The 26,866-nt window shown below is 39.4% G+C and overlaps 1 protein-coding gene and 1 pseudogene across 4 annotated transcripts in view; both read right to left on the bottom strand.

Annotated features, from left to right (window-relative positions):
- The window catches only part of LOC125924726 (putative COBW domain-containing protein 7), an 80,018-nt gene that overhangs the window by 36,220 nt on the left and 16,932 nt on the right, over nucleotides 1–26,866 (bottom strand). For 2 of the 4 annotated variants that reach the window (XM_049633469.1, XM_049633479.1), the window contains exons 1-4: nucleotides 14,634–14,895; nucleotides 10,357–10,443; nucleotides 7,009–7,105; nucleotides 5,572–5,663 (exon numbers count right to left, since the gene is read on the bottom strand). In XM_049633469.1, the coding sequence (XP_049489426.1) occupies nucleotides 5,572–5,663; nucleotides 7,009–7,105; nucleotides 10,357–10,443; nucleotides 14,634–14,889 (532 nt within the window). In that variant the 5' untranslated portion in view covers nucleotides 14,890–14,895. Of the gene's footprint in view, nucleotides 1–5,571; nucleotides 5,664–7,008; nucleotides 7,106–10,356; nucleotides 10,444–14,633; nucleotides 14,898–18,910; nucleotides 19,063–26,866 lie in introns of those variants that run through there. The other 2 variants (XM_049633494.1, XM_049633486.1) reach the window with 2 other exon arrangements.
- Nucleotides 7,779–7,930, bottom strand: LOC125928224 (uncharacterized; annotated as a pseudogene).

Raw genomic sequence — 26,866 nt, 5'->3', positions numbered from 1 at the left:
GGTTTTCTATCTGGATAACCTATCCATTGATGTAAATGGAGTATTAAAGTCTTCTACTACTGTATTGCTTTCCATTTCCCCCTTTAAGTCTGTAACATTTGCTTTATATATGTAGGAATTCCTATGTTGAGTGCGTAAATATTTTCAAATGTCATATCCTCTTGTTGGATTGACGCTTTGTCATTGTGTAATGTCCTTTATCTTTTATTACAGACTTGTTTTCAAGTCTTTTTTGTCTGATATAAGTAGAGCCACACCAGCTTTCATTTGCATTTGCATGGAGTATCTTTTTCTACAGCCTTCACTTTCAGTCTGTGTGTATTAGATCTGAAGTGAATCTCTTGTAGGCAGTAATATACAAACGAATCTTTTTTTAATCTATTCAACTACTGTACATCTTTGGATTGGAGGCTGTATCCATTTAAATTTAAAGGAATTATTGATACGCATGTACTTCTTACCATTTTGTTCATTATTTTCTGGCTGGTTTTGTAGTCCCTCTCTCTTCATCTCTTGCTGTCTTCCCTTGCAGTTTGATGCCTTTCTTCAGTGCAATGTTTAGATTCCTTTCTCATTATATTTTCAGTATCTCTCATAGGTTTTTGCTTTGTAGTTACCATGAGGTTCACATGACAACCTATATATATACATGTCTATTTCAAGTTGATAGCAACTTACAGTTGAACGTAGTGTGAAAACTCTACATTTTTGCTCCCCCATTTTGTTTCTGTTGTCCACATTTTGTTTTTGATGTCGTATTTTACATCTCTTTACTCTGTGTGCCCCTTAGGTATTGTTGTTATACTTAATTTTACTACTTTTGTCTTTTAGCCTTCATAGTAAGTTTATAAGTGGTTAATCCACCACCTTTACTACATATGTGCCTTTACCAGCAAGATTTTTACTTTTGTATGTTTTGTTAATAGTACCTTTTCAGCTTAAAGAAGTTCCTTTATCATGTCTGTAAGGCCAGTTTAGTGGTGAACTCCTTTAACTTTTGTTGTCTAGAAACCTCTCCTTCAATTCTGAATGATAACCCTGGCAGGTAGAATACTCTTGGTTGGGAGTTTTTTCCTTTCAGCACTTTGAATATATCATGCCACCATGGCATGCAAAGCTTCATCTAAAATCACAGCTGATAGTGATTTGAGGATTCCCTTGAACTTAACAACTTGTTTTTCTCATGCTACTTTTAAGATCCTCTCTTTAATTTTTGACATTTTAATGATGTCTCTTGATGTGGATGCCTTTGAATTCATCTTATTTGGAACTCTGCTTCTGGGACCTCAGTGTCTGTTTCCTTCCCCGGGTTAGGGAAGCTTTCTGCCTCTTTCATTCTATTTTCCTTTGGGATCCCTATAACATGAATGTTATTCCACTTCACGTTGTCCCATAGGCTCTTAAGCTATCTTCATTAATTTTTCATTGTTGTTGTTGTTGTTTTGTTTGGCTGAGTTCCACTGCCCTGGCTTCTAGGTCACCAATCTATTCTGCTTTATTTATTCTGATGCTGAACCCTTCTAATATATTTTGCTATGCAGTTACTGTATTCTTCAGCTCTGCAACTTGTGTTTGGTACTTCCTTACATTTTCTATCTCTTTGTTTAAGTCTGTGTTCAACCATTCTTCTGACTCTGGTAAGCATCTTTATAACCATTATCTGGAACTCTTTATCAGATAGGTTACTTCTCTCCACTTCATTAAGGTCTTTTGTCTGAGGTTTTGTCTCATTCTTTTGTTTGGAAAATATTCCTGTCTCCTCATTTTACTTGACTCTCTGTGTTTGTTTCTATGTATTGAGCAAAGCATCTACCTTTCTCAGTCTGGAAGGAGTGTCCTTCCAAAGGAGATAAACCTTATTGTTCAACCTTGCCCTAGCTCTTGGTTGTCTCTCTGAAACATTGTGATTACTAAATTAGCCTGATTTATTCTGGATAGATCCCAGTTGCTGAGGGTGTGTCAAGACCCACTAGTGTTCCAAAGGGAGTGATCTCAGCACCTAGTTTCAGGTCGATTGGAAAACAGATCCTCGGGGGGACCTTTTGGAGTATGCAACTATAAACCCTGTTGACCTCCAGGCCCAGAGATCTGGAGGTGTCCCCTGAAGTCCAGCTGCAAAAATCAGGGCTTCAGACAAGTGTACAAGCTTTTTGGAGGTGCCAGCAAGCTATGGTGCGATCAGAGGAGAGATCAAAGATAGTGTCTACCTGCCTACATTCCCTGAGAGCACCTTTGAAGCCTACCTCTCAGGGTGAAGCTCCAGGACAAACAGATGAGCCTTTTCCGGAGGCAGACTAGTGGTGTGTTTTAGCCTGCTACCTACACAGTGCCTTGGGTATGGTAGCCTTTCTATTACAGTCCCATGGGGCCCAGAAACTCAAGTCCCTCTGGCCACCAGGGCCAGGTGATCAAGGGGCATTCCCAGTGTGGACTGCACTCAAAGGCAGACTTTAGCAAGGCTGCCAGAGTGCTGAGGGTGGGGCACACTCCTGCTTTAGGGATGCAGGAGGAGAACAGTGGGGGCAGGATACACCCAAGGCTTTAGTGAGGCAGGGTGACGACTGGGGGTGGGGCACACTCGTGGTTTAGGGAGGCTGTGTCCGCAGTACCTGACTGAATTGGCAGAGTGAAAGGAGAGTGCAAAAATGGTGCTCACGACACCTCTGTCCCCAAAGAAAGTCCCAACTGATCCTAGTTCCTCCCGCAAACACTTCTGTATTAACAAATGAATCTCCTTCACACATAATCCAGTCACTTCTCAAACTTCTGCGTTTGCACTGGGTCCAGTCCCAAGATGAATGTACTTGTGTGTAAGTACCTCCAAAGGAGTATCTCAGATTCCCCACAGCCCCCCAGGTCCACTGTACACAAACCCCTTTGTTTCCAAATCCATTTTGGGGGCCTTGTCTCTCTAATGCAGGTTCTAAGGGTTGACATACCCAAACTGGGGCATAAACCCATCCCTCCTCAGGTAAAGACTCCAGACCTGTGAAACCTTCCTCTCTTGTGGGTCACTGTACCAGGGTGAAGATTTTGACAAGATCATCTCTCTGCCTCTACTCCCCATTTCAATGTGGCCCTTCCATTCCTTGTTGTAAAGGGAATTCTTCACCTAGCTTTCAGTTCTTTCTGAGCAGGAAGTAGTCCACAAGTAGCTGCGGATCTGGTGTGTCTGTGGAAGGAGGGGAAGTTCAGGGTGTTCCTAAGCTTCCATCTTGAACTGCCTCCAAGTTCTTTTCTTTTACATTCAAGTGAAACTAAATTAATATTAAGAATAGCACAAAGAGAGGCATCTGGGTGGCTCAGTATGTTAAGCGACTGACTCTTGGTTTCGGCTCAGGTCACGATCTCACAGTTTCGTGAGTTCGAGCCCCATGTCGGGCTCTGCGCCGATAGCGTGGAGACTGTTTGGGATTCTGTCTTCATCTCTCTCTGCCCCTCCCCAACTCATGATGTCTCTCTCTCAAAAATAAATAAACTTAAAAAAATTAGAAAAAAAAAAGAATAGCACAAAGAATGCAATCTCTGTATAAAACTATCTCTGTATATTTATACAGCTTTCAGAAGCACACAGAGCAGGGTTTCCCAAATTTATGAATGTATAACAATCACTTGGGGGGCTTATTAAAATAGATTGCTGGGCCTCATTCTTACAGATTCTGATTCAATATATCTGGGATGGGGCCCAAGAATCTTCATTTTTCAAGCTCCTAACAGAGACTGATGCTGTCATTCAGCAAATGGCATTGGCACAGAAAAATCCCTGGAATAAAATTTACCTACTTTAACTTCAAGGTAGTAAAATACAGTATGATTTATTTTAACTTTCTTCTTTGCATTTTCTTAGGTATTGGGTAAATTTTTTTTTTTACAATGAATGTTCCATTTTTACCCAAACGATAAAATCATTAAAGAAAGTTAGAAGCAAGAAATATTAACCTGTTTACACCTACAATTTGTAAAAAAGCTTTCTCTGAGATCCTTATTTAACTTTTCCTTCTCCCTCTGAAAAGGTGAACCATGTTTTACTAAACTCACCTATTCTCAAAGAAAAGTTACAGGAGTTTTTCTCTATTAAACAGCTACCATGAAAGAAATTGGTATTTGCTCTTTCAAAAAGGAGACATACAATATATTTCCCAATCTTACCAAATGTACGTGAATTTGATATTTAATAACAATGTAATAGTCCAACTCCTATCATCCATCAAATCTATTAGAAATGTATGAAAATGTATGTAGTATGGTCTACTACAGGACTGAAACAGCCCAACTCAACACTAATTTGAAAACATGAGGACAATGCTATTATGTACTATTAAAAAAAAATTTTTTTTTAATGTTTATTTATTTTTGAGATAGGGAGAGACAGAGCATGAACGGGGGAGGGTCAGAGAGAGAGAGAGGGAGACACAGAATCTGAAACAGGCTCCAGGCTCTGAGCTGTCAGCACAGAGCCCGATGCGGGGCTTGAACTCATGAACCGCAAGATCATGACCTGAGCCGAAGTCGGACGCTTAACCGCCTGAGCCACCCAGGAGCCCCTATTATGTACCACTGATTACATTTGGACCATCAGCATACTCCAATATTTCTTTTAAACCATTATGATCCCTTTTGATTAAATTTTATTTTTTATTTTAAGCAAGCTCCAAGCCCAATGATGGGCTTGAACTCACGACACTGAGATCAAGAGTCACATGCTCTACTGACTGAGCTAACCAGGGACCCCATGACTCCTTTAATAAACTATTCCTAAACAGTACTTTTCTGTAGTTTTATGGCCCAATGCCATTAACTCATAAAAAAAAAAAAAAAAAAAAAAAGTACGACCAGACTTGTAAAACAAACACTAAATATTCTGCAAACTAGGAATAAAGGTGTTACCTAGATATTTGGGTAAGAGGGAAACAGACACCTACTGTTAAAAACAGATCAACTCTGTGTAGCTTTCAACAGAGAAGTTTATACGTAATTCCACTAACAGATAAAAATTTCATGGATAATCATTAATTCCACACCAGGAAAAAGGCCCAGTAGGCTTAATTTAACTCTGTACCTAAAGACAGTATTAACAAATAAAATTATTTCAACTTTAGTAGTAGAAAAACAAAATAGTAACAATTAATTGAAAAGGACCAAGTATAGCTGGGATTAGAGTCCAAAAGCTCTTAAATATCTCTAAATGATTCTCTAAGAAAGCTGGATTAGAAGATAATCAGAAATAAGATCTCTCTCTGTACAGTATGACCAATCAAATATATACTTATAAGTAGGATGTCTCTATTTTTCCTAAATTTCCATACTTTCAACAACTTTTGTTCCTGTAATAATTTTAAAACAATCAGCTGAAATTCAAATCCAATTATCAGGTTAAAAGTACCAAGTACTCTGATCATGATTTATCTACGAAAGAAACATGACAACCCAGTATTTTTCCTGTTTTAAATAACAGCAACAAGTTTTTGGTCTGGAGTAAAGATTATTATTAATACCTACATTACATATTTCTCTAATACATTTCAAATGTTTAAGAACTACATTCTGGTTATTAATAATATCATTTCTTACCAGGATCTGCTAACCCAGTGGTCTCTAATAGTATGTAATCAAATTTCCCCTTCTTCTGCATCAAATTCTCAATAGCTCTAAGGCCATTGTCCCTGGAGAATACCAAAATATAAAAAATAGTTGATTACCTGAATATTAAAGTGATCATTATAAACGTTTTAAAATATACTTAGCAACCTGAGACAAAGATAGCTTAGGAATATAAAAATTAAACTCATTTCCCAAACTTCTAAGACAATGTCCGTCAATATTTACCAATGGTGGGAAAAAATAGATGCACGTGTACTGATAAGTAAAATAAATCAAGTACATGATGGATATTTTAATTTTATTACAGCTAAAAGCAGAGGAAATTTTAATAAACCTGACCGAAGTCAAATTCTGCTCTTTTTATAGTACTATGAAAGAAAAAATCAACATCCAAAAGAACAATAAAATTTATCAATTACAGTGGTTTAATATAACAATTAAAGGGACACAATCATGAAATACTTTTCAATTCTGTTCTGAATTAGAGTGCCAGACTTTAGTCTTCCTTTTTACTTAGAACATCAACAGTGCAAGAGAAGACTTAATGGGTTTCATTTTGGTTATTCAAGAAAAGCTGTCATGATTTTAGCTTTGTTAATATATTTGACTCAAAGTCAAACATCAAACGATGTAGGAAAAATTTAATTCACCAGAATACACAAAATCAACACTAATTTACTCAAATATTTGAGTGACTAGGTTATCAGGTCCTTTTCTCAGATCTATGGTATATTAGTGGAAACAAGAGACAACGTCCTTAGAGACAATCGTAAGTGGTGGAACAGAACTTGAGGCTTTTTACCTTTTTGATGGTCATTTATTTTTGTTTCTATAAGTTGAATCCTTGGAAATAAGACCAATGACTCATTAAAAGTAAAAAAATAATTTTTGATACATGAAATGTGAGTTTCATATACTAGAGATTATTAATTAAACCCTGACATCTGGGGCGCCTGGATGGCTCAGTCGGTTAAGTGTCCGACTTTGGCTCAGGTCATGATCTCACCATTTGTGAGTTCGAGTCCCGCGTCAGGCTCTGTGCTGACAGCTTGGAGCCTGGAGGCTGCTTTGGATTCTCTGTCTCCCTCTCTCTCTCTACCCCTCCCCTGCTCACACTCTGTCTCTTTCAAGAAAATAAACATTTTTAAAAAAAGTTTAAACCCTGACATCAAAGATAATAAAAAGAAACTCAAAAAAAGGTCTAAAACATTAGGGCTGACAGAAAAATAAATAGGACAGCAAGAAACACTCTAAGAAATTACATCCTAATAAATTATTTTCTATATGACAATACAATGGAGCAGATTACATAAATTTAGTGAAATTACACAAGAAAATCAAAGCTGGAAATCTAATCAATAAACATTTATAACAGACTAACAAGCACACAGTAAACACATTCCTCACTTTACTGAACAGCAGAGGCAACCATTTCTAAGTTCCAGCCACTCTTCATACAGCTCTCCACCCTGGCTGACAGCTAAAGATTTCTCCACGGCACTTCCTAGAATAAGTAACAAGAAGTGCTCTTTAGATTATGTTCATTAGCCAACCAAAAACAAAGATGAGGATAGCAACAACAAAGATTTCAAATCATTTACACAAATACACTTTGTAACTTTCATTCTTTCATTCTATCCATGCAGCCTCAATGTTTTAAACTCTACTACTGTAGATTACTTTAGCTTTTATTTCTTTAAGAGGATTTAAGCCCCTACAAAGGCAGAACCAAAATTAATCTCTCATTAACTACTTCCTCTTCAGGCCTCTCACCTGCCCACTCCTGTACCCTAATGAAGTAGCTATTTCAAAAGCACTCTTTCTTGTCCATGACCAACTAATATGTTTAATATGTTGGTTTTTATATGCCCTTAACTCTCTTAAAAGATTGACTTACCTATCTTCTTCCTTTTCATTCTTCCTCTAAATTGTTTTTGTTTCTATTACACAGATTCTAGATATTGCCAGTATGAGTAAAAACCCCAGTTCATTTTGAGGAAGTTTGGTTGGCCAGGGTATCAATGTGCTTGCTCATTTAAAAATTAAATTTTTTAAGTTTCCTCATAATGCTTACTTAAGAAACAATAATATGTGAAATTCTGAGATGCTTGTTATAATAAAAGAATGATTTTAAATATCTTACTTTTCCTCCAGTAAATAAATATACCATAGCCAGGGAAGAGTTCTAAATGTCCAGTAAAGAAAATGGCCAAAAAAGAAAACTGAATAATTTTTCATTTCCCTGTTTTTTGTTTATATTCCAGTTAGGCAAGGATACCCAAGAACTTTGATACTATACTTGATCTTAGCCAAAAGGCCAAGAAGCGATGGGGATAAAGAGCTTTGAAAGGGACTGCTACAAAATTTGGGGTTTAGAGAATATTAATAAAATGCAAAGGAAGGTATTGCAAATGCTGTAAATGACAAAATGATAAAAATGATTCCAAAAGAATGATGAAAAATAGTAACAAATACTAATAAATGTGAGCAGTGTCCAACAGATCGGTTAATAAGAAGCTAAAATACAAGACTAGGATTAAAAAAATCTTAGCATTTTTATTTTATCTAACAGACTTTTCACTTTGGTTTACTGACATCAGAAATCAAATGTAACAGGTCTCCCTGTTCATAAAACCTAGCTCCTTGGGCGCCTGGGTGGCTCAGTTAGTTAAGCGTCTGACTTCAGCTCAGGTCATGATCTCATGGTTCATGAGTTCGAGCCCCGCATCGGGCTCTGTGCTGACAGCTCAGAGCCTGGAACCTGCTTCGGATTCTGTGTCTCCCTCTCTCTCTGTCCCTTCCCAGCTTGCATTCCGTCTCTCTCTCTCTCAAAAATAAATAAACATTAAAAAAAAAACTAGTTCCTTTACTCATTTATAACTGAGAAAATTGTGTTTGGAAGTAGTTCAAGGGGCAGGGTGACTCAGTCGGTTGAGTGTCTGACTTTGGCTCAGATCATAATCTCGCAGTTGATGAGTTCGAGCCCCACATCCGGCTCTGTGCTGACAGCTCAGAGCCTGGAGCCTGCTTCCGATTCTGTGTCTCCCTGTCTCTCTGCCTCTCCCCTACTCATGCTCTGTTTCTCTGTCTCAAAAATAAATCAGCATTAAAAAAGTTAAAAAAGAAAAAAAAAGAAGTTCAACATAAGATATTTTTGGCAAAAACTGAGCTTTAATTAAAATTCACACTTAGATTTTTCTTATAAAAAGAAAAACTTATAAAAGTAATCAAACAATTGTGTCTAACACTGCTGTAGATTTTTTTATAGTACAGTTCAATAATAAAAACAAACAAAAAAAATGGAATTTTAAATGCATGCATTTCCACAAATAATTGTAGGTGCTTGAGGATGAAAACCATATATTTAACTCATTTTTAAAATCTTCAATTTTAGGGGCGCCTGGGTGGCTCAGTCGCTTAAGTGTCCGACTTCGGCTCAGGTCACGATCTAGCGGTATGTGAGTTCGAGCCCCGCGTCGGGCTCTGTGCTGACTGCTCAGAGCCTGGAGCCTGTTTCAGATTCTGTGTCTCCCTCTCTCTCTGACCCTCCCCCGTCCATGCTCTGTCTCTCTCTGTCTCAAAAATAAATAAATGTTAAAAAAAAAAAAAATTTTTAAATCTTCAATTTTAAGGGGCACCTGGGTGATTCAGTTGGTTAAACCTCCGACTTTGGCTCAGGTCACGATCTCACTGTTCGTGGGTTCAAGCCCCATGTCAGGCTTTGTACCGACAGTTCAGAGCCTGGACCCTGCTTTGAATTCTGTCTCTCCCTCTCTCTATCCATCCCCAACTTGTGCTTTCTCTCCATCAAAGATAAATAATGTCAAAAAAAATTTAAAATCTTCAGGTTTTTTTTCCCAAGACTTTTTGTCAATGTTTATTTTTGAGAGAGAACCAGCGCACAAGCTGGGGAGGGGCAGACAGAGAAGTAGACAGAGGATCCGAAGCAGGCTCCAGGCTCTGAGCTGTCAGCACAGAGCCCCACGCGGGGCTCGGACCCACGGACCACGAGATCATGATCTGAGCCAAAGTCGGACACTTAACCAACTGAGCCACCCAGGCGCCCCCCAAAATCTTCAGTTTTAAATGCTTTGCAAATATTAATAAACATCTAACAAGGCAAACCTAAAAATACAAAAGCATTTTAAAATGTTTTTCAGGGACGCCTGGGTGGCTCAGTTGGTTGAGCAACCGACTTCAGCTCAGGTCATGATCTCATGGTTTGTGAGTTCGAGCCCCACGTCGGGCTCTGTGCTGACAGCTCAGAGCCTGGAGCCTGCTTCTGATTCTGGGTCTCCCTCTCTCTCTGCCCCTCCCCCACTCGTGCTCTGTCTCTCTCTGTCTCAGAAATAAACATTAAAAAAAATTTTTTTAAATAAAATGTTTTTCAAGTTACAAGTGAACAATATAGTCTGTACAAAAGCACCTTGAAAATGCCTGAAAGAACTTTCCTTCATATGTTTAGATTTTTACTTCTGGAGTTCTTTCATGTAAAAACCTAATTTAATTCTGTTGCTATGAATTCCAAAATTATGTAAAATAAAATTTTATAAAAACTATCTGATTTCAGTTCCTCAAATCTGCACAAAATAAAGCTTCACAGAAATTAACCTGTTTTTCCCAAAACTATCCACATTAGTGTGTTTGCATTATAATACTTTGTATTTTTGTTTTTAAATACGGAATATCAATACACCAGGGGTATAAACCATCCTATAAATTCTTAAATTATAGTATTCATTGAATTTTACTTACCTTCCCCAAATTCATTTAAAATAACAGCTACTCTTTTACTATGTTGCTCTGTCAAAATATAGTTCAGAAGTGTTGTCTTCCCAGCACCTATAAAATATATTTGGTTTAAATAACAACATTGAAAGGTTAATTTAAAAGGCATACACACACAAAAACAGAGTCCCAATGTTTTAAAATTTTTCCATGCTATTTTAAAAATATTATTTAACTATGGCATAGAAGATTCTAGAGGGAAAGATTAAGTGCCTTGGCAAAGTATTAAAAAAGCTTTATGTTCACATAAAATCTTGTATTTACAAATACTCCTACAATTTGGATCAGCTTTCTTTGACCTCATGTGACAAACATACGTCTTTTACATAAATTAATACATTTCATATAAAGACAACTAAATTTTCTATTAAATAAGGAATTATTGAAATACTGGCTTCCAAGGAATGAAGTACTCATGTAGTTCATAAAATAAGCACTTTTACATGATAACAATTTTTCTTAGCAAAGAATATATGGTTTACTTCCCTAAAATTTACATGTAAAGCCCTGTATTTTATTTCAACATCCATCATTAACCAAACAGAAACAAATTCAGACTATAGAGCTACTTTTAGTATGCTTAGTCTATAAAAAATATATATACACACATATGTATATACATACATATATATAGACGTATGTATATATGAACATATATATACACAGATACATATATGGGTGTATACATATGTATATATACATATATATACATATACATATATGGGTGTATATACATATGTGTATATACATATACATATACATACACTTGACTCTTGAACTATGTGGGTCGTGGGTCCACCTATATGCGGATTTTTTTTCTGTAAATACAGCACAGTACGGTAAATGTATTTTCTCTCCCTGATGATTTCTTCAGAACATTTTTTTTTCTAGCTTACTTTATTGTAATATAGTATGTCATACATATAACATACAAAATATGCATTAATCAACAGTTTATATTATCAGGAAGGCTTCCGGTCAACAGTAGGCTATTAGCAGTTAAGTTTTGGAGGGGTCAAAAGTTATATGCGGGTTTTCAACTGTGCAAAATGGTGGCACCCCTAACCCTCACACTGTTCAAGGGTCAACTGTCTCTGTCTACGTGTCTATAAAACACAAACAAAAAGGGCGAATGGTTGTAGGAGATGCTAACGATGTACGTAATGTTCAGTATTTAGAAAGATAAATTCACAAAGCTACACTAACTTTATCCAGTAGGTGGCATGTGAAACCTAATATGTTCAGCTCAAGTGGAAGAAAAATGTTTATCTCGTGAACCGTATATACCAAAGTTCAAAGAGGAAAAAAAAATATACTGCACAGTAGTGTTATTCGATTGTATGAATCTATCATTTGTTTACTCTTCTGTTGGCAGACATTTGGGTTATTTCCAGTGTTCCGTTCTTCCAAACAGGGCTGCTAAGAACTTTTACAAATCAGCTTGTACACATCTTCTGAAGCACATTTAGAAGATTCTAGTGTATAACTAGGTGGGATTTAATGATCATTAGGGTATCAACATCTTGAACACTGTTACGTCACATTCCTTTAAAGGCTGTTGAAGGGATGAAGGGCTTGTGTTTAGGGCTCTTTAAAAAGCTCAACACAAACTGAAAGGGGCATAGCTTAAGGGCAATGAGGAAATTCTTAGAACCAGTCCGAGTATGAGACAGAGACCCTGAACATGAGTGCAGCATAGGTAGTGGCAGTGAAAATGGAAAGGAAAAGGTGGATGTAAGAAATTTCTAATAGATTTACTAGCAGTTAATAATTAACCATATTATGAAACAGAAGACTTTAAGGCACAGTTCATTCATTCAAGTCTACTATGGGGGCATCTGGGTGGCTCAGTCGGTTAAGCATCCGACTTCAGTTCAGGTCATGATCTCACAGCTCCTGAGTATGAGCCCCGCACTGGGCTCTGTGCTGACAGCTCAGAGCCTGGAGCCTGTTTGGATTCTGTGTACCCCTCTCTCTGCCCCTCCCCCACTCATGTTCGCTCTCTCTCAAATATAAATAAACACACAAAAAAATGTTAAGTCTACTATGGGCCAGATGTTATGCCAGGCCTTGGTGAAATGGGCACAAAACAAAGATATACTGTCTCTCCTTTCACAATGCTTACAAACACTAAGAGAGTGGGAGATGTAAGGGAATTCTGATCAATAAACAGGTAATTATGTCACAGGATTATACAGTGGATAGGAGATGTACAAGACGTTATGAAGCACCTAAGAGGGATGTCGAGGCAGAGGACTAACAAAAAAAGAAAAGTATTCCGGGGGCTAAAGTACGTGGCACCTTTTATAAGTGAAAGTATTCAGAGTGACTGGACCACAGTTCTGAAGGCGAGAAAGGCCGTCAAGAGCTGGATCATATAGGACCTTTTGATTCATGTTGAGGAACTTGAACTGTAAACTAAAAGGAAACCACTGATGGGTGTTAACGAATCAGTTGACACCTACAAAGATCATTCAGGCTCAAGTACAAAGACTATATTAAAAGGGAGTATGACTCAAGACTAGTTAGAAAACTTTTAGAGTATTCCAGGTCATTGGAATCACAGAAGCAGGAGGATTGGAGGGCAAAACATAGGAAGTTGTGGACCTGCTGAGTTTGAGATGTCTGTGGGATATCAAAATAGAAACTGAGTGTGAAGTTAAAAGGATGAACAGAGGTGGGCAAATTTTGTAAGAGGGACAGCCAGAGAAGTAGGTGGAAGTATCCAGAAGAAAAATGTGTTGGAAGATAATAGGACGATGTTTCAAAAAAGAGAAAATGGTCAAGAATAAGCAGTGAAACTATATTCAGCAACAAGGTTGTTGGCAAAGCCCTCATTCCTAAGCCTCAGGCCGCTACCTCCAATGCTCTAGTGACCTACAGATGAACAAAATGGGGGAGGCCAGAGGGGCAAGTCTGAACTATACCACCTCAGACGAGGAATTTGCTTAACTTCTTCATAGGGGAGCCTCTGAATAACAGTGGGAAAACACCAAAAGTAAATCCCTTTATAAAATTAATCCTGAGTTGGGGCGCCTGGGTGGCTCAGTCGGTTGAGTGTCCGACTTCGGCTCAGGTCATGATCTCACGGTCCCGTCCTTGAGTTCAAGCCCCGCGTCGGGCTCTGTGCTGACCGCTCAGAGCCTGGAGCCTGTTTCGGATTCTGTGTCTCCCTCTCTCTCTGACCCTCCCCCGTTCATGCTCTGTCTCTGTCTCAAAAATAAATAAAGGTTAAAAAAAATTTTTTTTAATTAATCCTGAGTAAAAAGGAGAATAAACTTAGTCCACAAAGCTTAAAAAATATATAAATAAATAACCCCACCAGTGGTTTAATTCTTATTTTTATGTAAAAGGCCCTCAGGTCTAGAAACGGTATTATCTACCCCCAAATCGTTTGGCTTTATTTACAGTTCTTAACTTTCCCCACACAATTAATATGCTCATGTATTTACTCTAGCCCTTCTATTAAAATGTAAGGTTTTAAAATAATACTCGTCAGATTTTTCTAATAAAGGATCACAAGTGTAAACGCACCAACTGTCCTTCAGGAAATTGTACGTTTACACGCCTATGAATCCAAGGGTCCCTGAGCACTGCTGAATGTCTACAGCTTGAGAAATAGTCTTGGAGGGTGGAGATTTTATTCTTACCACCTCTCCAAGAGTGCTTTGCAAACAGATCTCAAAAAAAAAAAAAAAAAAAATCTCAGATAGTCCTCGCCACGAAGAGCTGGAAGAGACTGGCTCGAGGTGGAAGGGAATCTACTAATACTCTTGTGGGTCGGGCATTTTACAGACAGGGCACCGTTTAATGGTAATAGACGTAAGGTAGGTGTTTCCTGCCCCGTTTTGCAGATGAGTAAACAAACTCAAACAGGTGACTGGTAACACGCCCACCTTCAAGTGCGGTTGAAGAGCTTCAGAAAGGTAAGATAACTCGGTAGCTGTCACAAGGATAATTAAGGGGCGGGTCCAGGCCTCTAAGTGCAAGGCCAGAACTAGCTTCAAACTGTGAGGTTAACTTTGAAGCTCACTTGATAAATGTGGATCTAATGCAAGGAGTCTGGGCATCCCTGAGCCCCGAGACGAGAAGCAACCCATACAGGGGGCAAGTGACCCAGCCCCTACGTCAGAGACATCTGCTGTCTGCCAGAAGGCCCAGATGCCTCAGGTGAAGAGGCAACGGCAAGTCCCCCAAATCCCAGGATAAGTTCACGGTATTTTCTGACCGGGATGGTTAGTTACCTAAATACCCGGTGATAATTGTGACTGGGATCTTAGCGCCGGGGCCAGACTTTTCCTCCTCCTCTCTTAGCTTCGTCCCAATGGGGACCAATTCAGGACAGTCCTCCTCCGCCTGCTCCTCTTCTTCATCCTCAGCTCCAAGAGCCGGAAACATCCCGGCCAACTGCACAGCACGCCTCCCCCTCGGCCCCAGAGCCGGGACCAAAACACCGAAAGGCAGCTGCGCACGCCGATCACGCCACGCCGGGCGCGTCATTGACGTCATTACGCCGCGACGCGCGGCTCCTCCCCGTCCCGCCCCGATTTCCAGGAGCCCGGCCGAGGACCGCCTCACCTGGTAGCCACGCCCCCGGAGGAGCTGGGCACACCCCCCCGGCTGCGCTCTCTGAACCTGAGCGAGGCTGGGCGGAGTTGCTAGGGCTCCAGCCTCTGATGCTGTCCCTGTGCGCTCTGACCAGGACCTGGGTGGTGGGAAGGAGGAATGAGTAGCCTGACCTAAACAGCCCCCGTAGAGAAGAGACTTTGCCAACTTGACATTTTTTTGGTGTCATTAAAAAACTTTAATTCATAGGGGAAAGAACGAGAAGCTATACTCCTACTATCTTAATGGTAATTTTTCTACCTGAAGGAATAACCGGTAAAAGCTTTTCTTTTTTATAATTACATATTTTACACGTGTATCCCAAGTTTTACAATGTACATGCACTGCTTTTATTTATTTATTTTTCTCATTTTTTATTTGGACTCGGGTAACCTGTGTTCATTTATCATATTCTTTGATTCACAACATTCTCATCATTAATCCATGGCTAGCCCTCCTTTATAGTTATATGTTTATAATGAACTCCTTTGATTTCATCCCTAGCCGGGGAACACTACCAATAAGTTACAGCTACCTATATGGGGCCAGTATTCTATTCCAACGCTCTGCCCTCTTCCCTAAGGTAGTAACCATGGGCGTGAGTTGATTTGGGGTGACTGATCATTCCCTCCTTTCTTTTCAGTTTTATCACATATATAGGTACATAGACAATATGTTGTTTAATTTTTATTTGTCTTGGAACTTCATAAAAATTGTATCGTTCAGTATGTAATCTCCCCGGGGTTATCTAAATGTGACTATATGGCAATTCATTCATTCATCTCTTCTCAATTATTTCCAGGTTTTGCTCTACGAACTGCATTCAGTGACCCTTCAGCACTGCATTATTGCCTGAACAGAAGCTGTTACAGCCCTGACCGTCCCTTCCACATTTCTCACGAATGTTCTTACAAACTCCCCGTATAGGACTCTGACAGAATGTTATACTAACATTGCTTATCTCATCAAGAGTAACCTGTCCCCAACAAGGCCAGCTCAGTCAAGGTGACTGGCAAATACTGCTGTAACAGTATATAGCCTTGGTCAGAGCAAAGAGAGTTCTACGCAGTACAATGGTCAAAGGTTAAAGACATCCCAACTGTTTATCACTGGGTGAATGAATAAACAAAATGTGGTGTATCCATAGAGTGAAAATTATCTCACAATGAACAGGAAGGAAGTACCTGCTATGAGATGGAAAAAGCAATGTGCTAAGTGAAAGAAGGCATTCAAAAAACATGTATTTTATGATTCCGTTTATGTGAGATGTGCGGAGTAAGCCAGTCTATTGAAACAGAAAGTAGATTAGTTGTTACCAGGGTCTAGGGGGACTGAGGGAAGTGACTGCCAATCTGGACATTTTGGGGGTGATGAAAATGTTCTCAAATTAATTGCAGTGATGGTAGGTAGCACAACTCTTTTAAAATAAGCAAAAAAAGGGGCGCCTGGGTGGCTCAGCCGGTTGAGCGTCCGGCTTCAGCTCAGGTCATGATCTCACGGTCCGTGAGTTCGGGCCCCGAGTTGGGCTCTGTGCTGACAGCTCCGAGCCTGCAGCCTGCTTCAGATTCTGTGTCTCCCTCTCTCTCTGACCCTCCCCCATTCATGCTCTGTCTCTCTCTGTCTCAAGAATAAATAAACATTAAAAAAATTTTTTTAAAAATAATAAAATAAGCAAAAAAAAAAAGAAGAAATCCTAAGTATAATATTGTAGAATCTAGTACATCTTCTAATGTATCTTTAAAATTTCCTCGATTTTACAATTTTTCTTAGCTTTCAGTAGCTTTGTCGTAAAACAGCGACAATAATAGCAATGTGTGGATCCCTAACCATCTGATAGGCATTGTGTATGCACATTAAATGCATTATCTCATTTAACTTGGCAGTATAAATAGTATTCATATGCTCATTGATAGACAAGGAAACTAAGCTGTAGAAAAGTTAAACATCTTGCTCCAGGTCATACAATTAGTAAATGGCAGCCCTGGGGCTCAATCCAGATTTGCCTGACACTCAATTACATGCTCTCCTAAACCAGGATCTTCAAACTTCTTCTGTAAAGGGCCAGGTAGTAAATATTTTAAGTTTTACAGGCCAACAGCCAAATTCAAGGATATAATGTAGGTACTTAATAAGAGAGAACGAACTTCTGCAAATTTTGAAATTTGAACTTGACCTGATTTTCATATGTCACAAAATACTATCTCGTATGAAATACTGTTCTTTCATTCTGAGCTTGCAGACAGTACAGAGAGAGGCAGTGAGCCATAGTTCACCAACTACAGATCGAAGCCAATAGGTACTAGCTTGTTAAACTGTATTCAGTGAAATTTTGCCGAAATAGGTCATCCTTGTTATTTCTTTATTTCTTTACTACTATTTTTTTTATAGCACGCTTGCTATTTTAAGCTGGGTTTAGAAATCATTCACCATTGCAAGAAACCCTCGCCCTCCAAGAGCTAGATGTCGCTGTTACCACCATATTAATATTCAGAGGAACGTCAGAAGCGGAGAAGCTTCAACTGTCTCGCCAAGGAAACTGATACCTGGTCTCAGAGGGACCCGATTTAGGCAGCACCTGAGTCTGCTTAACGGTAGGAGCCCTCTTGCATTGGAGCCAGGCAGCTTCATGGAAATAACCCTGCCTTAAGTCCTTTCGCACAGCAACCTGCTCCCCACTTTGCCTCATTTTAACTCCTTTGAACAGTTACGAGAGTTGCCATATCAGAGGAAATCAGAGGAAAGCTAAAAATAATGCCAGCTTGGTTTTGCTTTTCTTTTTTTCTTTTTCTTTTTTTTCTTCTCTCATTTTGCAACTTCCTGCAAAGCGAAGAACACAGTAATGGCCAGCAATAGCTATTGGTTTAGAGGAAAGGAAACTTCGGGTTTCAAAATGAACCCAGTTCCTCTTACCTAGCTGTGGTTGGTAAACAAACAACGAACACATAAAATATTTCTTAACCACTTAATATTTATCAATTTATCTGCTGTTTTTCACTAGGTGCACACGGACATAGTGGGAACATTTCTGAAAGGCCAGAAGTCAGGGGCTTTTTTATTCTTGTGACCACTTTAGTTAGGATAGAATATCAATATTCAAATATCATATAGCCCTCTGTTTAGACATAAAACTCTTGTCAGGACATGAAATCATATTCTTTCCCCAGAAGGCTCAGAGTGGCTGGCAAGTGAAATAGGTACATTTTGGTGTTTTTAGAGAGTATGACTTTCATTTCAAAGGTTGTCAGTAATATTACTTGAATTCATTGTCTTCGGCTATTAAACCATACTGTTAATAAGGCATAATTACAGCCTAGTCACTTATAAATCAGTTTCACACTCACACACAAGAAAACATTATTCAAAGCCTGCTAGCTGGTCAACTTGGGCAGTGCACTGTTCTGTCCAAAATATACTACCAGGCAAGGAGTGGATGTCGAACAAAACTAAAAACAAAAAAAAACAAAAAAAAAGAAAAAAGAAAGAAGAAAGAAAAAAAAGCCGTGCAATGATTGTGCTGTAATAGTTTAGGAGACCGTCTAAATAATATCCTCTTTTCTTGTCAATGGACATTTCAACGTTTTTTATTTATTTTTGGGACAGAGAGAGACAGAGCATGAACGGGGGAGGGGCAGAGAGAGAGGGAGACACAGAATCAGAAACAGGATCCAGGCTCTGAGCCATCAGCCCAGAGCCTGACGCGGGGCTCGAACTCACGGACCGCGAGATCGTGACCTGGCTGAAGTCGGACGCTTAACCGACTGCGCCACCCAGGCGCCCCGTCAATGGACATTTCAAAGTGACATTTGTGGCTTTGAGCTTTACTCTCTAACTTTTATAGTTTTAGAGAGATTCCAAAATCCATGGGCACCTACCCATGATTTCTTAAACGTAAGTAAAAAACACAAAAATAAAATACCTTCATTCTTCCTTCTTCTTTCCTACTCCTTCAGATCCCCTCAAAGAGTGTTTAGTTGCACGTAACTGAAATATTCTGCTGTCAGCCAAGTCAGGTCTTCCCAGCATCAAGCTAGTGTCTTCTGAGTCCTGTGGCTCCGCCTCTCAGGCACCCTGAAGTCACTTACGGAAAAAGATTCGTGAATTCTTTTTAGATTGATTTACTTTCCTCCTATTATGGTAATGTTGTTGTTCTGGCCTTGAGTACCCGTGTAGACGGCTCCAAATACATGGCAGCACAGATTTTCAAGCCTTCCAGCCACTCCATACTTACATCTCAGCCACGTGGTCTTTTTTTTTAATTAAAAAATTTTTTTTAATTACATTTATTTATTTTTGAGAGACAGAGTGAGACAGAGCGTGAGTGGGAGAGGGGCAGAGAGAGGAGACACAGACTCCGAAGCAGGCTCCGGGCTCTGAGCTGTCAGCACAGAGCCTGACGCTGGGCTTGAACTCACAAACCGTGAGAACATTACCTAAGCCAAAGTCAGACACTTAACTGAATGAGCCACCCAGACGTCCCTTTAACTTTTTTAATGTTTATTTATTCTTGAGAGAGAGACAGAGACAGAGACAGAGACAGAGCACAAGCGGGGGGAGGAAGCAGGCTCCAGGCTCTGAGCTGTCAGCACAGAGCCCGATGCAGGGCTCAAACTCACAAACCATGAGCTCATGACCTGAGCCAAAGTCAGACATTTAACAAACTGAGCCACCCAGGTGCCCCCACATGTTCTTCTTTTAGGGAACTTCCTTCATACCGACATCCTTCAGCATGCTTACTCCTTCTACAAGCGACCTTTATTTTAGTGATCCTTCCAAACTTATATGCATAATAATTTGAAATTCCCTGAATTAGGTGTTTGCATTACCCAACATTCTCCCCCTTATTTAATAATAGCAGAATCTTGATTTTAATTTAATTTAATTTAATTTTAATTTTTTTAATGTTTATTTATTTTTGAGAGGAAGAGAGAGACAGAGTGTAAGCCAGGGAGGGGCAGAGAGAGAGGGAGACACAGAACCCACTAACCGTGAGATCATGGCCTGAGCCAAAGTCGGACACTCAACCAACTGAGCCACCCAGGTGCCCCAGAATCCTGATTTTTTTAAAGCTCATTTATTTATTTTGAGACAGAGGGAGAGAGCACAAACAGGGGAATGACAGAGAGAGAGGGCAAGAGAGAGAATCCCAAGCAGGCTACACATTGTCAGCGCAGAGCCCGACAGAGAGCTCGAATTCATGAACCATGAGAGCATGACCTGAGCCAAAACCAAGAGTCAGACGCTTCACCGACTTAGCCACCCAGGTGCCCCCAGAATCCTGATTTTTAAGCGAGGTACATAGCCTCCAGGATAAAGACTACAGTTTCCAGTCTGCCTTATAGCTGGGTATGGCCGCGTAACAGAGTTCTGGCTGATAGACTGCAGAAGGGCCATGGGGGCAGTTTTGCAGAATGTAGTGGCCTTCGTTCCTTCCTTCATCTGCCCGCCTGGGATGCCACAGTGATGCCTGAAGCGCTCCTTGTTTCCCATGCCCTACAGGTGGGGGAGCGGGGACTCAGAAGCAACCTGCAGGCTGAGCGCTGGGCTGAGCAGGGCGGCAGGAGAGGGAAATGATTTTGCATGTTGTTTAGATTTCTGTGTTTGCCACTGAAACGAATCCTCCCCAAGACAGGGTTTTATTTGTTTGTCTTTAAAATCATATGAATAACGGCCGAATGTATTCTAATTAGAAAACAATTCAAAGAGTACAGGAGCATCTAAGGGAGACAGTGGAAATCTCTGCCACTCCCCAAAGCCTCAACCCCCTTCACTGATGTTATACAACCTCAGTGAGCAATAGAACGACACTGGTCCAGATTTTTTGGGTTTTTTTCTGGTTAGTACTATCTCTGCCAGTGTCATGGCATCGTTCTGTGCACCTATATACATACGTGATTTTTGTTTTTAATATAGCTGGGAACATACATATGGGCTTTATTCTGGAACGTGCTCTCTTAATATGCGCTGATCATTTTTCCTTCTCACTAGTGTTAGAACTACACCACTCATTTTTAACCATTCATGGTATTCCTTAAGAGAGATATAACTCTTTCACCCTATCTTTGTAAGGGTCCCGTAGATTGCTTCGACACCTCCCTAAAAGACGCTCAAAAGTAAACTCAACAGATTGGCAAGAAATATGGGAAAGTATTCTGATAAGCTAAAGCTTGTACGTGTAATAATAAACTTTATTCCCATTCCGGTTTGGTATTTGAAAGTTGTTAGCTTCTCTTACTAAGTTAGTTTCATTTATCCTTTTATGCAATATTAAGTTTTAAATTCATAATTTCTGGTCCACAATTCTGGGTTACTTACAATTAATGTGGTTCTACGCACATACTGTATTTATTTTATAACAAGCTCAGGTTTTGCACCGTGTGTTCACTACGCATAACTTTACATATGCACTTTTATAATTTAATTGTGGTTTGTGAGTTTTGGGCAACAGTGTACAATACGTGGCTTAAATTCACGTCTGAGCTGCTGTTTGCAGAAAGATGAATTTACATACTGGGTCTTGATCACCGTGCTGTTTCGTGCTTGAGTTATAACTCACCTCTTCAAAGCCTAGAGCAACACTTCTGGAAAGTATTAGCAGACAGAATATTTTACTGTATACTTTTATGGCTTGATGGTTCTTTTAACCGCATCCATTTTTCTTTATGAAATGTTCTAACTCCCACAAGCTGGCAATGATAATGGCAGAAGTTCACATGGCACATTTCCTTAAGCACTGATAAGTACAAAGTATATATACAAGTGGTATTTATGTAACGATGTGTAATTATTAGAATACAACTTGTTAACGGGGTTTGTCTTTGAGGAAGACGAAATAGGGAAGGTGATTTGGGTGGCAGACATAAAGAGGAAGGAGAAGCCCTCTACCCTGAAAGAAAAAAAAAAAAACTTTAAAAATAGTACACATAAAATACACAAAAATTGTTTTAAATGTATTCACAATATAATCCTGTTTAGATAAAATTAAATATATTTGAATATACAGTTGACCCTTGAAACACGTGGGGATTTTCAACCTCATGCTATCGAAAATCTACAGATAAATGTCAACTCCCCCAAAGCTTAATTACGGGTAGCCCACTGTTGGCCAGCAACCTTACCAAAAACATAAAAAGTCAATTAACACAAATTTTTATTATATACCTTATCCTTACAATAAAATAAGCTAGAGAAAAGAAAAATTGTATTAATAAAAGCATGAGAGAAAATACATTTATGACGCAAACTTGTGCTGGTCAAGGATTAACTGTCGACGTGTATGTGTACGACGGGCAATGGGATAAAGGAGAGATGGTTACCTTTTATTTTTTTATTTTTTTAAAAAAATATTTTTTTAACGTTTATTTATTTTTGAGACAGAGAGAGACAGAGCATTAACGGGGGAGGGTCAGAGAGAGAGGGAGACACAGAATCCGAAATAGGCTCCAGGCTCTGAGCGGTCAGCACAGAGCCCGACGCGGGGCTCGAACTCACGGACCGCGAGATCATGACCTGAGCTAAAGTCGGACGCTTAGCCGACTGAGCCACCCAGGCGCCCCACCTTTTATTTTTTTAAATACACCTTAGTATCATATTCCTGGCTACAAAAGGCATCTATGATTTTTTTTATATGAAAATTAAACTTTTTAAAATAGATATGTATCAACAGCCTTTTTGGGAAAGAGAAATTGTAAAATATCTATCAAAATATTAATTGCATATACCTTTTGACCTAGAAATTCTACTAAAAGGAATTTATTCTGTGTATATACACATGCAGACATTTATGACATTCCTAGCGTTATTGTTCTAAAGGTAAAATGTTGGAAACATCCTAACTTTCCATGTGTAGGGGAATAGCTAAATAAATTTGGCTCATTCATATGTTGGAATATGATGGCAGGGTAAGGCTTTGCATTGTGCTGACATATGAAATTGCTAGAAGCACCTTTATTTATTTTTTATTTTTTTAATGTTTATTTACTTTTGAGAGAGAGAGAGAGACAGAGACAGAGACAGAGACAGAGACGGAGCACAAGCAGGGGAAGGGCAGAGGAAGGAGACAGAATCCGAAGCAGGCTCCAGGCTCTGAGTTGTCAGCACAGAGCCCAATGTGGGGCTCGAACTCACGAAACACAAGATCATGGCCTGAGCCAAAGTTGGATGCTTAACCGTCTGAGCCACGCAGGTGCCCTAAAGCACATTTATTTTGAATAGCCTCCAAGAAAAAGTTGGACAAAAAGAGTGAATGGAGCATTCTGGTTAATAAGAGAAACTACACTAAAAGTTGGACGATTTTTTTCATCACAAGAGTGGTAAATTCATGTACAGCTTGATTGAAAACATTTAATACCCTGTAATATATATATTCCATAGATTTAATGAACAACTAAGATTTCCTTTAACCAGCATGTTTGTAAGGTCGTGACATGCTTGAAAGTTAAAGGTTATATTCTGGGAGATTAAATAACTTCGAAGTTAACAACTGACTCGCCTGGAGAGCTATTTGCTCTTTTTCAGTAAACATTGACGAGAAAAATTAATATATTATAAGAGAAACAGAGCACGCACACACCTATGCCCTCCCTGGCCAGTGCTCTTTGTGCATTGTGCTTCTGTGGCCACCAGAATGTCAACGTTCACTTTATTATCTTTACTCAGCAATAGAATAACCAAAGTAGTGCTTTGAATTCTAGACACTCTGGAATCCATAAGGTTCTGTCTTGCCAAGTTTTGCATGAAATATCATTGTGACCTATAATCTGTCTTTTAAGAAAAAACTTTTTTTTAGGTGCAATTATCAAAAGCAGAAGATTAACCCCGACCCAATGCTATTAGCCAATGTGCAGACATTAAGCAAGTTTTGCTGGTTGCCCCACTGGCATCCAGTTTCTGGACCAGAATCCAATACAGGATCTCACATTACACTTGGTTATCTCATCTCTTTATTTTTAATTTTTAATTTTTTTTAAGATTTTATGGTTTTAAGTCATCTCTACACCCAGCATGGGGCTCCAAGTCACAACCCCAAGACTAAGGGTCGCCATGCCTCACTGACTGAGCCAGCCAGGCGCCCCTACATCTCTTTAATGTACTTATTCACGGGCATTGTTCTATCTCTTTCGTGACTTTGACACATTCGAAGAGTACTTGGTCAGTTGTTTTGTAGATTTCCCTCAACTCTGGTTTGTCTTACGCTTACTCAGGATTAAATTCAGGTGTGCGTTTTTGGCTAGAATATCACAAGTTGATGTTACGCCCCCTGTGCCTCCCTTCAGAAGTTACGTGATATCCATACATCCCTTTACTGGTGATGTTAATTTTGATCACGTGGTTTAAATGTTGTCTGCCAGGTTTTTCCACCATAAAGTTACTATTTTCCACATTGTAGTTAATAAGTATCTGGGGGGGAGACACTTTGAAATTATGTAAATATCTTCTTTTTCATCATATTTTAGCCCACTGATTTTATCATCCTTTATTATTTGTTAAAATTACAGCTTTATTAAGGTATAATTTCCCTAGCATAACATTCACCCATTTTAAGTGCATAATTCAAGAATTTTAATTCATTTATACAGTTGTGCAGCAATCATGACAATGTGGTTTTAGAACAATTCTATCATCCCCCAAATTGCCTTCTCTCTACCTTGGGCCCCAGGCAACCATGGATCCACTTTCTGTCCTCATTTGTACAATACAGTCATTTTTTCTCACTTATTTGCTTGATTTTTACCCTTGTTCATCTGCACACTAACAGACATAGACACTTAAGTCCAACACATTGTTTGGCATTTGACACAGCATGCTGATCAGCCTGGAAGTCAAGAGAAATAATGGGTCATTTACTGACATCAGACTAAACATGGACTTTGGATATTCTACATATCAGCAGGACCTAAATGATCCTGTTGTTTAGATCTCCAGTAAATTTGTAAAAGTCATCCCAATTAAATTATCTCTCTGAATATGTGAAGTCAAAGGCATAATCTTTGATATCTTATAAACACTTGGCAATTCTGACTTTATCACATCAATGTGCCTTGGAAAAATGTTAAGGTCCAGAGGCTTTGTTTCTTTGTTTTGTTTTGTTCTGGCTTGTTAGTTTTATAGGTTTTTGCTCCTGGGTTTGCTGTTTAAAATTATTTTCATCCAGAACCAATTTTACTAACCCAATGCAATATAATTTCAGGGATATTAGGTCTCTCCCACACCCTCCAGGAGAGGATAAAAAAGCTTCGTCGGTTTCACTGGCAGTATATAGGCCAAATATAGCCCACAGCTAAGTTTTTTCATAAAGCGGTGTTTTTAAAATCAGGACATTTACATTTCTGAGAACTTACCTATCTGGTTTCTCTCTCTCTCTCTCTCTCTCTCTCTCTCTCCCTCTCTCTCTCTCTCTCTCTCTCTTTTGATTTATTATTGAGAGAGAGAGAGAGAGAGAGAGCATGAGTGAGGGAGGCTCAGAGAGAGAGGGAGACCCAGAATCCGAAGCAGGCTCCGAGCTCTGAGCTGTCAGCACAGAGACTGATGCGGGGCTTGAACCCACGAACCATGAGATCATGACCTGAGCCAAAGTCACACGCTTAACCGACGGAGCCACCCCGATGCCCCTGTGATACATACATGTTTTTATAACTGGAGCTAAATAAGGGTAGTCCACGTGAAGAACAGAACCCGTGTCCTTCGGTTTGCTGTGTCCCCATTAATTCCCTATCCAATCTTACCAAGTCTAAATCACTTGGTGAAGCTCTTTGCCTAGCCCCATTGGGCATTTCGTTTGCTATCTTAGGTTTAATTTTTTTTTTTTGAGACAGGGAGAGATAGAGCATGAACAGGGGAGGGTCAGAGAGAGGGAAACACAGAATCTGAAACAGGCTCCAGGCTCTGAGCGGTCAGCACAGAGCCCGACGCGGGGCTCGAACTCACGGACCGCAAGATCATGACCCGAGCCGAAGTCGGCCGCTCAACTGACTGAGCCACCCAGGCGCCCCTATGCTAGCTTAGGTTTAAACCTGAGTCACACTTGTTGGTGTTGTTTTTTGTTTCTAACTGAGCCACAACCAACTCTCACTAAGCTTGAGGGGGCAGATTAATGACTTTTTCTGACACAATCACAGATTTGTACACGGGAAAAATGAACTCTTTTTCTGACCTCACCTACACAGAGCACACCAAATATGCACCACTATTTCTTATCTCCCCACACTTCATCATATTTGTCTTGGTTAGATTAATATTTATTTTAACATGATTAGAAATGTGTGAATGGTATTCACAGTGGAACCTCATGATGTCCTGTATTTTTTTTTTCCTACTCGACTTTTCATTTTCCTTGAAGTTAATACTTTTCTTGTTTCTGTTTTTGTAGTTTAGTTTGCTCCCTCTTGCCTTCTTATCACTAATTCACCTCAAACTCTCATACACATGTCTAAATGTCCTTTTCATATGTTCAGATAGATAATGCATTCTTTTAATTTCACCTTCTTAAAAAAATCTATCCTGGGGTCCATAACACCTTGATCTTGGACTTCCAGCCTCTAAAACTGTGAGAGGACGAATTTCTGTTATTTAAGCCACCCACTCTGTGGTATGTTGCCTGAAGCCCCAGCAAACGAATGCACAGTGTTTGGAAATTGCATAATAATGTACCTTGGAGTAGGTCTAATTTCATCTATTATCCGGACACTCAGTAGCTCTGACAATCTGCAAACTCATGTTCTCTCTCTGGAATTATTTTGTTGACAGTTTCCTTCCTTTGGTTTTCTCTGTCTCTCATTATGGAACTCCTCTCATGCAGCTACTGAACTTCTTACTCTGGTCCTCTAATTTTCTTTTCTTTTCTTTTCTTTTCTTTTCTTTTCTTTTCTTTTCTTTT

Source organism: Panthera uncia, chromosome D4, assembly GCF_023721935.1.
Source record: "Panthera uncia isolate 11264 chromosome D4, Puncia_PCG_1.0, whole genome shotgun sequence".
Taxonomy (NCBI): Eukaryota; Metazoa; Chordata; class Mammalia; order Carnivora; family Felidae; genus Panthera; species Panthera uncia.
Note: the sequence above shows the minus strand (reverse complement) of the source record. Positions and strands in the feature narration are given on the sequence as shown.